The 12,506-nt window shown below is 66.3% G+C and overlaps 5 protein-coding genes across 5 annotated transcripts; 1 reads left to right on the top strand and 4 right to left on the bottom strand.

The window, feature by feature from the left end:
* Positions 1-220: 220 nt before the first annotated feature.
* On the bottom strand, positions 221-2,336 carry MICPUCDRAFT_60689 (uncharacterized protein; the record flags this gene model as incomplete). Its single annotated transcript, XM_003061147.1, has 3 exons — positions 221-458; positions 652-1,192; positions 1,289-2,336. The coding sequence occupies 3 exons, from the start codon at positions 2,334-2,336 to the stop codon at positions 221-223; spliced, it is 1,827 nt and encodes a 608-aa protein (XP_003061193.1).
* An 88-nt stretch (positions 2,337-2,424) lies between these two features.
* MICPUCDRAFT_63356 (uncharacterized protein) lies at positions 2,425-3,348 on the bottom strand (the record flags this gene model as incomplete). The annotated part of the gene is made up of 1 exon (XM_003061148.1): positions 2,425-3,348. The coding sequence occupies one exon, from the start codon at positions 3,346-3,348 to the stop codon at positions 2,425-2,427; it is 924 nt and encodes a 307-aa protein (XP_003061194.1).
* An 821-nt stretch (positions 3,349-4,169) lies between these two features.
* MICPUCDRAFT_28277 (chloroplast envelope anion channel-forming Tic110 family) lies at positions 4,170-7,323 on the bottom strand. Its single transcript, XM_003061149.1, has 3 exons — positions 7,102-7,323; positions 5,485-6,924; positions 4,170-5,370 (listed from the first exon to the last, which is right to left on the bottom strand). The coding sequence occupies exons 1-3, from the start codon at positions 7,132-7,134 to the stop codon at positions 4,306-4,308; spliced, it is 2,538 nt and encodes an 845-aa protein (XP_003061195.1). The 5' UTR covers positions 7,135-7,323; the 3' UTR covers positions 4,170-4,305.
* Positions 7,324-8,522: 1,199 nt separating this feature from the next.
* MICPUCDRAFT_4504 (type II secretory pathway family protein) lies at positions 8,523-9,542 on the top strand (the record flags this gene model as incomplete). Its single annotated transcript, XM_003060893.1, has 1 exon — positions 8,523-9,542. A coding segment is annotated over one exon (1,020 nt), but the record flags the coding sequence as incomplete, so codon positions are not given.
* Positions 9,543-9,702: 160 nt separating this feature from the next.
* MICPUCDRAFT_34943 (uncharacterized protein) lies at positions 9,703-12,399 on the bottom strand. Its single transcript, XM_003061150.1, has 2 exons — positions 11,954-12,399; positions 9,703-11,535 (listed from the first exon to the last, which is right to left on the bottom strand). The coding sequence occupies exons 1-2, from the start codon at positions 12,353-12,355 to the stop codon at positions 9,817-9,819; spliced, it is 2,121 nt and encodes a 706-aa protein (XP_003061196.1). The 5' UTR covers positions 12,356-12,399; the 3' UTR covers positions 9,703-9,816.
* Positions 12,400-12,506: the final 107 nt, after the last annotated feature.

A 12,506-nucleotide genomic window follows, 5' to 3' on the forward strand; every position in this document is an offset into this window, starting at 1 on the left:
AGGCGCGGGGGCGACGGGGGAGGAGTTCTCGAAGATCACGGACGCGCCGACGCCGACGTGAGCGACGCGTTGGTTCGTTTTGTTTCGTTTCGAGGGATGGAGGAATGATGGACGTTTAGGTTGTAACACGACGACGACGACGACGACGACGACGACGACGACGACGACGACGACGACGACGACAACGACGACGACGCGAGCGCCGCGACGGACGCGTCGATCAGTCCAAACGCTTCAGAAACTCCGCCATGCGCGTTCGCGCGACGAAGCCCGTCGGCCCGAGTAACTCCCCGTGCCTGAACCCGTCCAACCACAACACGTCGCTCGCGTCCCTGTTCAGCACGTGCTTCGCCACCGCGCCCGCGTCTAATATCGAGTCGTGCGACTGCAGCACGCACAGCGAGTCTCGCGGCGTGTCCTCCGCGTGTAACACGACTTGCCACCACCAAAACGTCCGACTGAGGGTCGAGGGTCCGTACGAAGCGACGTCGGGGTGGAGTTGAAAGGCGTCAGACGGAGTTCAACGGCGTCGCGGGCGGGGATTGAAAGCGAGGAGTGCGCGTAGAGACACGCCCGCAAAAGTCCTTAATAAGAATCGGCGTTCACCACGCCGACGCGGTCGTATGGGAACCAGCGCGAGACGGGACGCACCTCAGCGCCACCGCGCACGAGAGCTCTCTCACGATGACGACGTCCCGCACGCACAACGCGGCGAGCGACGCGACCAACTCGACGCGCCGCCGCCACGTCACCCTCGGCGGCTTCGCGGACCTCACGCCCGACGCCTCGCGCGCCGCCTCGGACACGCGCGCCAGCCCCGCGGACTCGCGGCCCGTGAGCTCCCGCCATACGTCCTCGATCGCGAACAAGACGCTGTGAATCACTCGCGTCAGCATGAGACAGCACGCCACCGGGTCGACGAGCATCGTGCTCGCGACGACAGACCGCTGACACGCGCGCGCGACGACGAACGTCCCGAACGAGTGGCCCATGAGACACGGGCGACGGAGGTCGTGTCGCACGCACGCGCTCTCGATCGCGTTGACGAACGCGTCCGGCGTGCGCACGGTGACGATGTGCCGGAGGCTGAGGGTCGAGGGTCCGTACGAAGCGAAGTCGGGGTGGAGTTCAAAGGCGTCATCAGTTGGAGTTGAAAGGCATCGCGGTGTGTCGGGATTGAACGCGAGGGACCCTGGGCGGAGAGAAACGACCGCCGGGAAGTAAAGTCCTTAAGAAACGGCGTTCACCACGCGAACGCGGTCGTATGGGGACCAGTGTAAATATGAACGAACGCGCCTGATCTCCGGGAGACACACGAGGACCACCGGCCGCGTCGGCGTCGCGCGGAGGATGCTCGCCACCGTCCACAGATACGGAGACAGACCGATCCCGAGGCCGTGGAGCATGACGACGGGCGTGGGCGATCCGTCCGCGCGGTCGCGGCACCCGGCGAAGCACCGCCGACCGAGCGGATCGCCGCCGCAGCGTTCGCAGCGCGCGTCGTCGGCGTCCGGCGCGTCGTCGACGTCGACGCCGCCGCTCGCGCTTCTCCGACCGCCGCCGGTGCCTCTCTTCGTCGTCGTCGTCGTCGTCGTCGTCGTCGTCTTTTTCTTCTTCTTCTTTCGACCGCTGCTACTCTTATCGCGTATCCAGTACGTCACCCCCGTGTCCCCGCAGCCGTGATGCCGGAACCCCCACAGCCGCAATATCACGCCGCCGAGCGTCCCCGCGGCGTGCGAGTAAAACACCGTGAACAGCGGCTGATGCGTCGTTCGCAGACCGTCTCGCATGTGCGCCATGAACGTCAGCCCTTCCGTGCGCCCCGGCGGCAGCGTGATGTCCCAGTGTTTCTCCACGTCGTCCAGCCAAGCGTCGAGCTCGGCTTCTTCCGCGTCGGACGCTCGTTTCATGTAGACGCCGTAGAAGGCGTACCGGAAAAAGTCTCTCACGTTCTCTCGCTTCACGAGCGCGGCGGGCGCGTCGCGGAACCACGCGCGCGTGAACGCGATGAAACACGGGACGACGTCCTCCTTCAGACGCAAGAACCGCCGCATGTGCTCTTTCCGGTACTCGAACGGCGGCGGGTCCGTGAACGCCTCGTGTCGCCGTCTCAGCGCCGCGCGATGGGCGTACCACCCGCACTCCAGCGCGAGCCACGCGGGAAAGAAGAGCAGAAGCGCGAGGACGACGAGGAAGAAGGGCAGGACGAAGCACGTGTATCCTAAGAACGCGACGACGAACGCGTCCCACGGGGACGTCGCGTAGATCGAGTCCCATCGCGACACGCGCGTGAGCCGCGGATGCGGCGGCGGCGCGCCGGTCCTCGGCGGCGCCATCCCGAACTGACGCGATGACGTTGTCGAACGCGAGCTGACTCACAGCAGATGCAGGTCTCGGTACGACAGCGACACGGCACTCTGTTTTTCACTCATCCCTCAGTTTCAACATTTGATCACGTCCCTTTTCAACTGACCGATGAACTTTTTTTGCGGCGGCGCCTCGTGTCGATCGAACGAGACTACGTTGTACTGCACTTTTCTGGTTGTCGTTCCGAAACGCGTGCAGTGCTCGGGAGCGCGGGCGGTCCATCATGTCGGCGGTCGCGTCGGCGCCCGCGGCGGTGGGGGTATCGCCGCGACGGCGTCGCGACGGCGCTCGCGCGCCGTCGTCGCGACGTCCTTCCGTCAGGACCTTCGCGGCGGCGGCGACGGAACTCGACTGCCCCCACTTCGACGCGTCTCGATGCGACGGATGCGCGATCGCGACGGGGCTGGACGCGCCGCCGCTGCTCGCGCGCGCGCGCGAATACTTCGCGTCCAAAGGCGTCGACTTCGCGATGACGCTGGGCCCCACGAACGGATGGCGATGCCGCGCGAAGCTCGCGGCGCGAGCGGTCGAGGACGGCGCGCTCGCGCTCGGCCTCTTCAGGCGCGGGACGCACGACGTCGCGCCAATCCCCGGCTGCGTCGTCCAACACCCTCGCATCAACGACGCCGCGCTCGCGGTCGAGGCCGCGTGCGCTCGCCTCGGCGTCCGCGCGTACGACGAGCGCGACAACACCGGCGAGCTGCGGTACGTGCAGTTCACCGCGTGCGCGCGCGGTCTAGACGAGCGCGGCGCGGAGGTCGTCGCGGGCGTCGACGGAGGACCGCACTTCTTGCCGACGTCGCCGAGCGACGACCTCCTCGCCGCCGTGCACGTCGCGCTCGTGTGGAACGCGCCGCCGTCCTCGGAGGAGATCCCAACGCGCTTACGCCTCCTCGCGGACGACCTGCTCGCCGGAGTGGGAGACCCGACGCTCGTGCGCGGCGTCTGCGTCAACCTCAACGACGCCGCCGACAACGTCATCGTCGGCGACGCGCCGGACGCGTGGCGCGAGCTCGGCGGCGCGAATTCGCTCTACTCGTCGTGGTGCGCGCACGGCGACGCGCGCGTGTGCTACCACCCCGGGTCGTTCATGCAGGCGAACGTGGGGGCGTATAACAGGCTGCTTGAGTCGCTGCGCGCGCACGTCCCGGCGGACGCCGCAGTCGGCGAGCTCTATGCGGGCGCGGGCGCGATCGGCTTGTCGATCGCCGCGGCTGGCGGGAAAGAGTGGAGAGGATCGCTGCGGGCGACGGAGGCGGCGGAAGCCGCGAGGGTATCGTTCGAGCTGTCCGCCGCGACGCTGCCGAAGGCGACGCGCGCGAGGGTATCGTTCGGGGTGGAACGCGCGGAGCACGCGGCGGGGGAGGCGGTGAGGGACGCGGACGTCGTGATCGTGAACCCGCCGAGGAAAGGGCTGGACGCGAAGACTCGAGCGACGCTGACGGGGCGGACGGCGACGGCGGCGGCGGCGGCGACGGCGACGGCGAGCGGGAGAGAGACGGGAGGGGGCGGGAGAGAGACGGGCGGGAGCGAGGCGAAACGACGAAGGCGACGACGGAAGCGGAAGAAGGCGACGGAAGCCGCGGACGAGGCGCGTCTCGCGCCGCCGACGCCGCCGCCGCCGCCGCGGCTGCGAACGTTCATATACGTCAGCTGCGGGTTCGACTCGTTCGTTCGCGACTGCGACGAGTTGTGCGCGTCCGGGGAGTGGACGCTGAAGCACGCGGAAGGGCACGCGTTCTTCCCGGGCTCGGACGCGATCGAGACGTTGGCGGTGTTCGCGCGCGTATTACAGGTAGAATGAGATGCGTAGCCCATACTTAGGCGTCAAAAGTTCTTTGCGTTTCATAAGCACTCCTGTCGTCGCTGGCGTCTGTTTCAAAAATGTACGTAGCCCTACGCTTTGGGCCCCCGCCCCGTCTCGACGTGTTCCACCAATTAGAACAACGCCTCGTTTTCGACGTCCGCCTTGAGCTGGAACTTGTCCGCGGCGACAATCTCCTTCAACCCCGAGCACGTCGCGTCGTCCAACCCGAGCGCGCTCTGCAAGAGCGACGCCTGCTCGTCGTCCGCGCCGTCGACGAGGAACACGCTGTAGATGTCCTGAAGCTCCTCCTTCACCGCCCACTCGAGCTTGCTCTCGGGGGCGACGCCGTGGCACGCGAGCAGGTTCTTGCACGCCTTGACGACGGCGTCGATCTTCTTCCCGCGAAGCTCCGCGACGGCGCCGATCATCGTGCTGCGCTTCTTCTCGTTCGCGAGCTTCGTCAGCTCCTTCTTCGCAACCTCCGGGTCGATGGAGAGGTCCTCGGGGAGCGTCTTCGTGAGGGCGTCGATGTCCGCGACGCCGCTGCCGTCCGTCAGCCTCTGCTCCGCGTTTTTACGGAACAGCTGGAGCCTCTTATCCGGCGGGAGCGCGTTGTCGATCTCGACGCCAGACTCCTTCAGCTTGCGGACGTCCGCGATCGTGAGCGTCCCCATGGCGATCTGCGCTTGCATCTCGCCCAGAAGCTTCTTCGACGTGATGCCCTTGATGATCTTCTGCGCCTCCGCGTCTGGCAGGGAGAGCGACGTCTGAATCTCCTTGAGCTTTTCCGCGCGATCCGCGGTGAGGCCGCGGCCGTCTCCGAGCATCTGCTCCGCTTGCGCGCGGAACGCCTTGTCCGCGAGTCCCTTGTGGACCATCCCAACCTCCATCTGGTTCATGCCGAGGATGTCCCCGAGCTGCGCGAGACGCGTGAACTCGGACTGATCGCGCTCGAGGGTGATCTGCACGCCCATGGGCGCGGTCACGGTGTCGCCCTGCATGCAAAACATGAGGTAGTCCTGGTACAAGCCCTGCGCGCTGACCGGGTCCATCTCCGATTTGAGGTTGACCTCCTTCTGGTACGTCGGCGCCGTGTCCTGGACGACGACTTCCTCCTCCTCCTTCTTCTCCTCCTCCTCCTCCTCCTCCTCCGGCTCCACCCACTCCTCGCCCGCGGCTTCCGCGGCGGCTTTCGCCTCCGCCTTCGCCTTCTCCTTCTCCTTCTTCTCTTCCTCCTTCGCCGCCGCCTGCGCTTCCTTCATGAGTTCCGCGAGCTCCTTCGCCGCGTCCTGCGCCGCCGCCTGCGTCACGTCCTTCACCATCGGCGTCACGACGGTGGCGTTGAAGTACACCATCTTCCTGATCTCTTTGCTCTGCTCAATCTTGTTCTTCTTCACGCGCGCCTCCTTGATGAAGTTCATGAACGCCTTCTTAGCCTCCACGGTCAAAATCTCGAGCGCCATCGCGTCGGTGAGGCGCACCGCTTGCTTCGCCGCCTTGCAGCGGTCGCGCAGCTGGGGGGTGAACGCCTCGGTGCCGACGGACAACGCGCCTTGAACCGCGGACTTGTACACCGCGCCGCAGATTTCCTTCGTGCACTCGTCGACGACATCCTTGGGGACGCAGAGAAGCTTTCTGACGCGCGCGAGCGCGGTGACGTCGTCTTCCGTGAGAGACTTCTTCTCCATGACAGACTCGAGCTTCGTGCGGTAGTTCTCCTTGTTCACGCCGGCGGCGATCTCGGGCGGGAACTGAAGCTTCTCGCAAATTTGCTGAAGCACCGAGGCGGGGGACTCCGCGGTGTCGAGCGAGCCGGATTTGACCGCGTCGCGGAGCTGCTCGCGGTACACCTTCGTCGTGACCTCGATCACGATGTCCTCGGCTTCCTTGTTCCCCATCCCGAACAGCGCCTTGAGCTTCCCGGCTTCGTCCTTGAGCTCGGCGGATAATTCGCCCGCCTCGGTGCCCTGCGTGAGGAAGTTTTTGAACAACACGTTCAGCTCGGAGCTCTTGTCCTCCCACGGCGTCCCCGCGAGGACCGCCGGCGCGAGCCCGGAGATCTGTCCCGCGGACGCTGCGAGCGACACGTTGTACGCGAGCACTTCGCGAAGAAGCGCGTTCGCGGCGGAGTAGTCCGAGTTCACCGTCCGCGCCGACGCCAGCTCGGACGCCTTCTCGATGAGGTCCACCACGTGCCGCTGGCACATCGGGCCGACAACCTCCGCGGTGTCTTCGTCCGAGAGGTTGATCTCGCCCTGGTACGCCTTGGCGTCCGCGAGAGCGGCGGCGTCGAGCGTCGCGATCGCGTTGGACCCCTCGAGGCGCGTCTTGAGGAGCTTGCTCGCGGACTCCTTCAACGCGAGCGTGACTTGCGCGTCCGACACGCGGAAGATGCGGTTCCACGGGAGCAAAAACTTCGCCTGCTTCTCGCCAAACGTCCTCGTGGAGATGAACACGAGCTTCTGAAACTCCCGTCGCGATTCGAGGTCCGCGTCCTTATCCCCGAGCTCGATGCGTTTGCGGAACAGCCGACGTCCGACTTCGATGTGCGCGTTGGCCGCGTCGTGATCCTCGAGACCCAGTCGCCTTCGAAAGTTCGTCAGCGCCTCCGGCTCCCACCCCTGCACGGGCTCGTCCCCCATCGGGATGATCGACATGAGGTACGCGTCGTACAGCTCCGTGACCGCCTCCGGGCACTGCTTGGCCATATCATTCATGCCGAATCGCGCGCCGATGGCGTCGACATCCGCCTTCGTGATGGTCGCGAACGTCGGGGTGGAGTTGAAAGGCGTCAGTTGGAGTTGAAAGGCGTCGAGGGCGGGTATCGAAAGGGAGGGGTGGGCGGAGAGATGCGACGGGCGAAGTCCTTAAGGATCGGCGTCCACATCGCCAACGCGGTCGTATGGGAACCAGTGTATAGAACGCACCTTCGTGATGGTCGCCGGGTCGCGGTTCATCATGCCGTTCCACAGCGCTTTCGGCGCCGCGGAGACGCGCTTCTTGTCCGCCTGCGCGACGGCGGCGGCGGCGGCCGCGCCGGTCGTCGCCGCGAGCGTCGCGCGGACGGCGGCGCCGCCGACGGCGTTGCCGACGCCGCCGCCGACGGCGAGGCCGCCGCCGACGACTGCGGCGTACGCGGCGATGCGCGCGCCGCCGAGCGCAGCCTGCTGCTTCTCGAGGGGCTCCATGTCCTTCTCGAACTGGTACGGCGACGGGCGGCCCTGTTTGTGTCGCGGAAGAGGCGGGGTGGCGCGGTCAGCGAACGGTCGGGGACGCGCGCTGCTGCGCGAATGAATGTGCGAGCGAACGAAATCTCATCTCGCTCGAGGGCTTCTCCGTCGCGCGGCGCGGCGCGCGCGCGCGCGGTCGCCGCGCGGCGCGACCGCGCCCGTCGCGCGGCGAGGCGTCCTTAGGACGACGTCGCGCGTCGCGATCGCCGCGGGTGGCGCGACCGCGACCGCGGCCGCGCGCGCGTCGGACGCCAGCGAAGGATGCGAAAAAGTCGGCGCAAGCTTATCCGAGGGCGGTCTGTGAACCCTCGTCGCGATGGGTTGCTGGGGTAACGGTGGTGCCGCGCCGGATTACGCCGCGCGAGCGCGCGACGACGCGCGATGCGACGTGGACGCACCTCAGGGGAGCTCGCGGAAGTGACGACCGCGCGAACGCGAGTCTGCTTGACCGCGCGTCGCGGCACCGCGAGCGCGCCGCTCGCGAATCCAGACGACCGCGCGGCGACGCGAGGACCGACGCCGCGAGTGTTGGCGACGCCCGCGACGGCGGACATCGCGGCGCTCGTCGCCATGGGTGCGTGTGCGTGCGTTTTAGGGCGACCGCGCGAGGGGAAGTTGAGACGTTCCCGTGAGAGGTGTGCGCGCGCGAAGTCGCCGCTGCCGAGCGCTCGGCGTGTGTGACGCGCGTCGTTCGCCGGCGTCGCTCTTGCGACGGCGCTTTCTGACGAGTCTCTCCGCGCACTTTTGACGGTGCAGGAATTCCTCGCCGGCCGAAAGGTTCAGAGAGAGATCTCCGCGCGTTTCGTGTATATGCGCAAACGGTCAGGCATAGTACGTCGCGCGTAGTACACACACGGGTATCGTGATTTTTTTTTTGCGCGCTGGTTGGTCGAACCCGCGAGATCTTCCTTTTCCTTCGTTAGCGTTATCGCGGGATCCTACCTCCGCTCCGTCACACCGCGAGACGCCGCGCGCGCCCTCGAATCATCATGTTCGCGATGTCCTCCCGCGTCGCGACGCAGTGCGCCTCGCTCTCGAACGCGCGCGCGTCGAGGTCGCTCGAGAATCGCCGCGCGCTCGCCGCGCGCGCGCCGACGACGACGACGACGACGCGACGACGACGAGGAGGACGCGCGTCGCGTCTCGTCGTCCGCGCGGACGGGTTCAGCATCGGGAAGCTCGCGAGCGTGCTCGCGAAGAAAACGCAGGCGGACTTCGACCGCGTGTTCAAAGGGACGTCCAAGACGCGCGAGAAGCTGTCGTACATGGACGAGATGCTCTCGCTGTGGAGGCTCGAGGACGTGGAGGAGACGCTGGACGAGCTCGAGGAGGTGCTCATATCCGTCGACTTTGGGCCGACGACGGCGATGGACGTGATCGAGGTGGTCCGCGAGCGCGTGGAAAAAGGCGAGATAAGCACCGGACCGCAAGTGAAACAAGCGCTGAAGACCGCGATCGTGGACATCCTGCAGCGCCCGAACGGCGGCGAGCCCGGGTGCGCGCCGCTCGCGCTGAGCGAGGAGGCGCCGACGGTCATCATGGTCGTCGGCGTCAACGGCGCGGGGAAGACGACGACGCTCGGGAAACTCTCCAACCGGTTCGCGCTCGAGTCCGGCGCGAAGGTGATGCTCGTGCCGGGCGACACGTTCAGAGCCGCCGCCGCGGAGCAGCTCGCGACGTGGGCGGAGCGAAGCGACGGCGTCATGGCGACGTACAAGGAGGGGATGAAGCCCGGGGCGGTGTGCTACCAAGCCGTGCAGGAAGCGATCAAGATGGGAGACGTGGACATCGTCCTCGCGGACACGTCCGGGCGCTTGCACACGAACTGCGACCTCATGGACGAGCTCGCGGGGGTGAGGAGGAGCATCACGAAGAGCCTCGCGTCCGCGCCGCACGAGACGTTGCTCGTGTTGGACGGCACATCGGGACTGAACATGCTGAACCAGGCGAGGGCGTTTAGCGAGGCTGTTGACGTCACGGGGCTCATCTTGACCAAGCTCGACGGCACCGCGAGAGGCGGCGCGGTCGTGTCCGTCGTGAACGAGATGAACATTCCGGTGAAGTTCGTCGGCGTCGGGGAGAAGATGGAGGATCTGCAGACGTTCGAGCCGGAGAGCTTCGTGGACGCCATCTTCCCGCGGGACGACAACGAGAGCCGGGACGAGCTGTGAAGAGGCGCGGACGAGAGAAGGGATCCTAGTCTATTTTCGCGGCGGTCGAGCGCGAAGACACCGTATCATTCGTAGTAGAGCGCTTGTAACGAATACTGCGTGATGATACGATAAGGCGAGCGTCGCAACTGTAAAAACCAATCGCTGGTTGGTGGTATGTATTAAAAAGGAATCTCAACCGCGCAAAGCTACCGTGTTAAAAAATTGCAATGCCGTGCGCGAAACGCTACGCTGCAAGAATTTACATGAGAGACTTCGCGGCGGCCACCATCGCTTCCGTGGTGATGCCGAACTCCTTGTAGAGGATGCCCGCCGGCGCGGACGCGCCGAAGTCATCGCGGCCGATGGACTTGTGCGCGTACTTGGACCAGCCGAACGTGGAGCCAGCCTCGATGGAGACGATCGCCTTGCAGTCCTTGGGGAAGATGCTCTCCTTGTACTCGTCGGATTGCTCCTCGAAGAGCTCCCAGCACGGCATGGACACGACGCGCGCCTTGTCCCCGAGCTCCGCGCCCGCCTTGCACGCCAGCTCGAGCTCGGTGCCGGTACCGATGAGGACGCAGTCGCAGTCCTCGCCCGCGGCGGGGCCCTGGACGACGTACGCGCCCATCGCGACGCCCTCCTTGGAGGTGCCCGGAAGGTTGGGGACGACCTGGCGCGAGAGCGCGAAAGTCGTCGGGCGGTCCGTCTGCTCGACGCCAATCTTGTACGCGCCCGCGGTCTCGTTACCGTCCGCGGGGCGCATCATGAGCATGCCGGGCATCGCGCGGAAAGACGCGAGGTGCTCGATCGGCTGGTGCGTGGGGCCGTCCTCGCCGACGCCGATGGAGTCGTGCGTCATGACGAAGAGCGTCGGCGCGCCGGAGAGGGCGGCGATGCGCATCGCGCTGCGCATGTAATCGGAGAAGATGAAGAAGGTGGCGCAGTAGGACTTGAAGCCGGGGGAGTGAAGCGCGATGGCGTTGGCGATGGCGCCCATGCCGTGCTCGCGGACGCCGTAACGGATGTTACGCTCCGCCGCGGTGTCCTTCTGGAAGTCGCCGAATTGCTTCATGAGCGTCATGTTGGACGGCGCGAGATCGGCGGAGCCGCCGACGAAGCCGGGGATGGCGGAGCCGAGCGCGTTGAGCATCGTCTGGGAGTGGATGCGCGTCGCGACGCCCGCGTCCTCGGGGGTGAAGCTCGGGAGCGCGTCCGCCCAGCCCTCCGGAAGCTTGCCGGTGATGATGGAGTCGAGCTCGGCGTGGTCCTCCGGGTACTTCTTCTTGTACTCCGCGTACGTCTTCTCCCACGCAGCCTGCGCTTCCGCGCCCTTCGTGGAGCAGTCCATGTAAGACTGGACCGCCTCCGGGACCTCGAACTCGCCGTACTTCCAGTCGAGGTTCTCGCGCGTCGCCTTGGTCTCGTCCGCGCCGAGGGGCGCGCCGTGGACGTCGTGCGAGTTGGACTTGTTCGGGGAGCCGTAGCCGATGAGCGTCGTCACCTTGATGAGGGACGGGCGGGGGTCCTTCTTCGCCGCGTCGATCGCCTTGCGGATGGCGTCGAGGTCGGTGTTACCGTCCTCGACGTGCTGCACGTGCCAGCCGTACGCCTCGTAGCGCTTGCAGACGTCCTCCGTGAAGGAGATGTCGGTGTGGCCGTCGATGGAGATGTGGTTGTCGTCGTAGAACGCGATGAGCTTGCCGAGCTCCCAGTGCGCGGCGAGGGACGCGCCCTCGCCGGACATGCCCTCCATGTTGCAGCCGTCGCCCATGATGGCGTACGTGTAGTGGTCCACGACGGTGCAGTCCGGCTTGTTGAAGCGCGCCGCGAGGTGCTTCTCCGCCGCGGCGAGGCCGACGGCGTTGCAGATGCCCATGCCGAGCGGGCCGGTCGTGACCTCGATGCCGTTCGTGATGAAGTTCTCGGGGTGACCGGGGGTCACGGAATCCCATTGGCGGAAGTTCTTGAGGTCGTCGTTCTGCGGGTTGGGAGAGGAGCGCGGGGAGAGGAGGGCGAGAGGGTGAGAATGGAATAATAAATGCACGTGATGCGCGGGCTCGCGAGGAAGCGGCAGATTCGCGCGAGACGTCGCGCTCGGAGACGCGACGCCGCGCGCGCGACGCGACGCCGAGACGTCTTCTGACCGAGCGAGGTCCTTCACGACGCGCGATACGAAGCGCGCGCGCGACCGGAGCGACGATCGATGCGGTTCATCGCGACGAACGGGGTGGATAACGCGTCGCGACGACGACGCGCTGAAAGCCCTTTTCCCCCGCTCGTGTGGATAAAACGCCGATCGCCGTCGGTTCACGGAACGCGGCGGATTCGTGCGCGCGACGCCGCCGCGCTTCAGCGCTCGAGGAAACGAAGTGGGTGGCGGGGAAAACAACACGCACCGACACGGACGGGTACCCGGTGAGGTGCATGAGCGAGTACTGGAGCATGCAGCCGTGGCCCGCGGAGAGCACGAAGCGGTCGCGGTTGAACCAGGTGTGGTCCTTGGGGTTGTGCGTCATCGCCTCGCGGTAAATCACGTAGCCCATCGGCGCGCAGCCCATGGGAAGACCGGGGTGACCGGAGTTGGACTTGTTAATCGCGTCGATCGCGAGGAAACGGATCGTGTTCACGCAGTCGTTGACGGTCTCGGTGGAGACGTCCGCGGGCGCGGCGACCGCCGCGCGGACCGGCTTCAGAGCGCGGGTCGTCACGCGAGCGGAGACCTTCTTCGCGGCGGCGATCTTCTTGCCGGCGAAGGAGGTGTTGAGCGCGGCCATGGAGGCGGCGGAGACAGCGGCCATCTTTTCCGCGTTTTGTTATAAAACGGGGGGAAGGTGGATGTGCGTGCGGAGAGTGAGGCGCCGGCGAGCGAGTCCCGGCTTTATATCTTCATCGTGAAATTCCCCGCAAGCTCCGAGACGAGCGGCTCTGCGACCGCTGGCTGCACGTTTG

The sequence above is a fragment of the Micromonas pusilla genome (assembly GCF_000151265.4).
Source record: "Micromonas pusilla CCMP1545 genomic scaffold MICPUCscaffold_9, whole genome shotgun sequence".
Taxonomy (NCBI): Eukaryota; Viridiplantae; Chlorophyta; class Mamiellophyceae; order Mamiellales; family Mamiellaceae; genus Micromonas; species Micromonas pusilla.

Coding starts and splice junctions, on each gene's coding strand:
- MICPUCDRAFT_34943 (XM_003061150.1), bottom strand. CDS start 12,355: ATGGCCGCTGTCTCCGCCGCCTCCATGGCCGCGCTCAACACCTCCTTC. Junction 11,536..11,953: donor CCGGGTACCCGTCCGTGTCG/GTGCGTGTTGTT, acceptor CCCAACCCGCAG/AACGACGACCTCAAGAACTT.
- MICPUCDRAFT_28277 (XM_003061149.1), bottom strand. CDS start 7,134: ATGATGAACCGCGACCCGGCGACCATCACGAAG. Junction 6,925..7,101: donor ACCCGGCGACCATCACGAAG/GTGCGTTCTATA, acceptor ACCATCACGAAG/GCGGATGTCGACGCCATCGG. Junction 5,371..5,484: donor TGACGCCGATGGTGAAGGAC/GTGACGCAGGCG, acceptor GCGAAGGCGGAG/GCGAAAGCCGCCGCGGAAGC.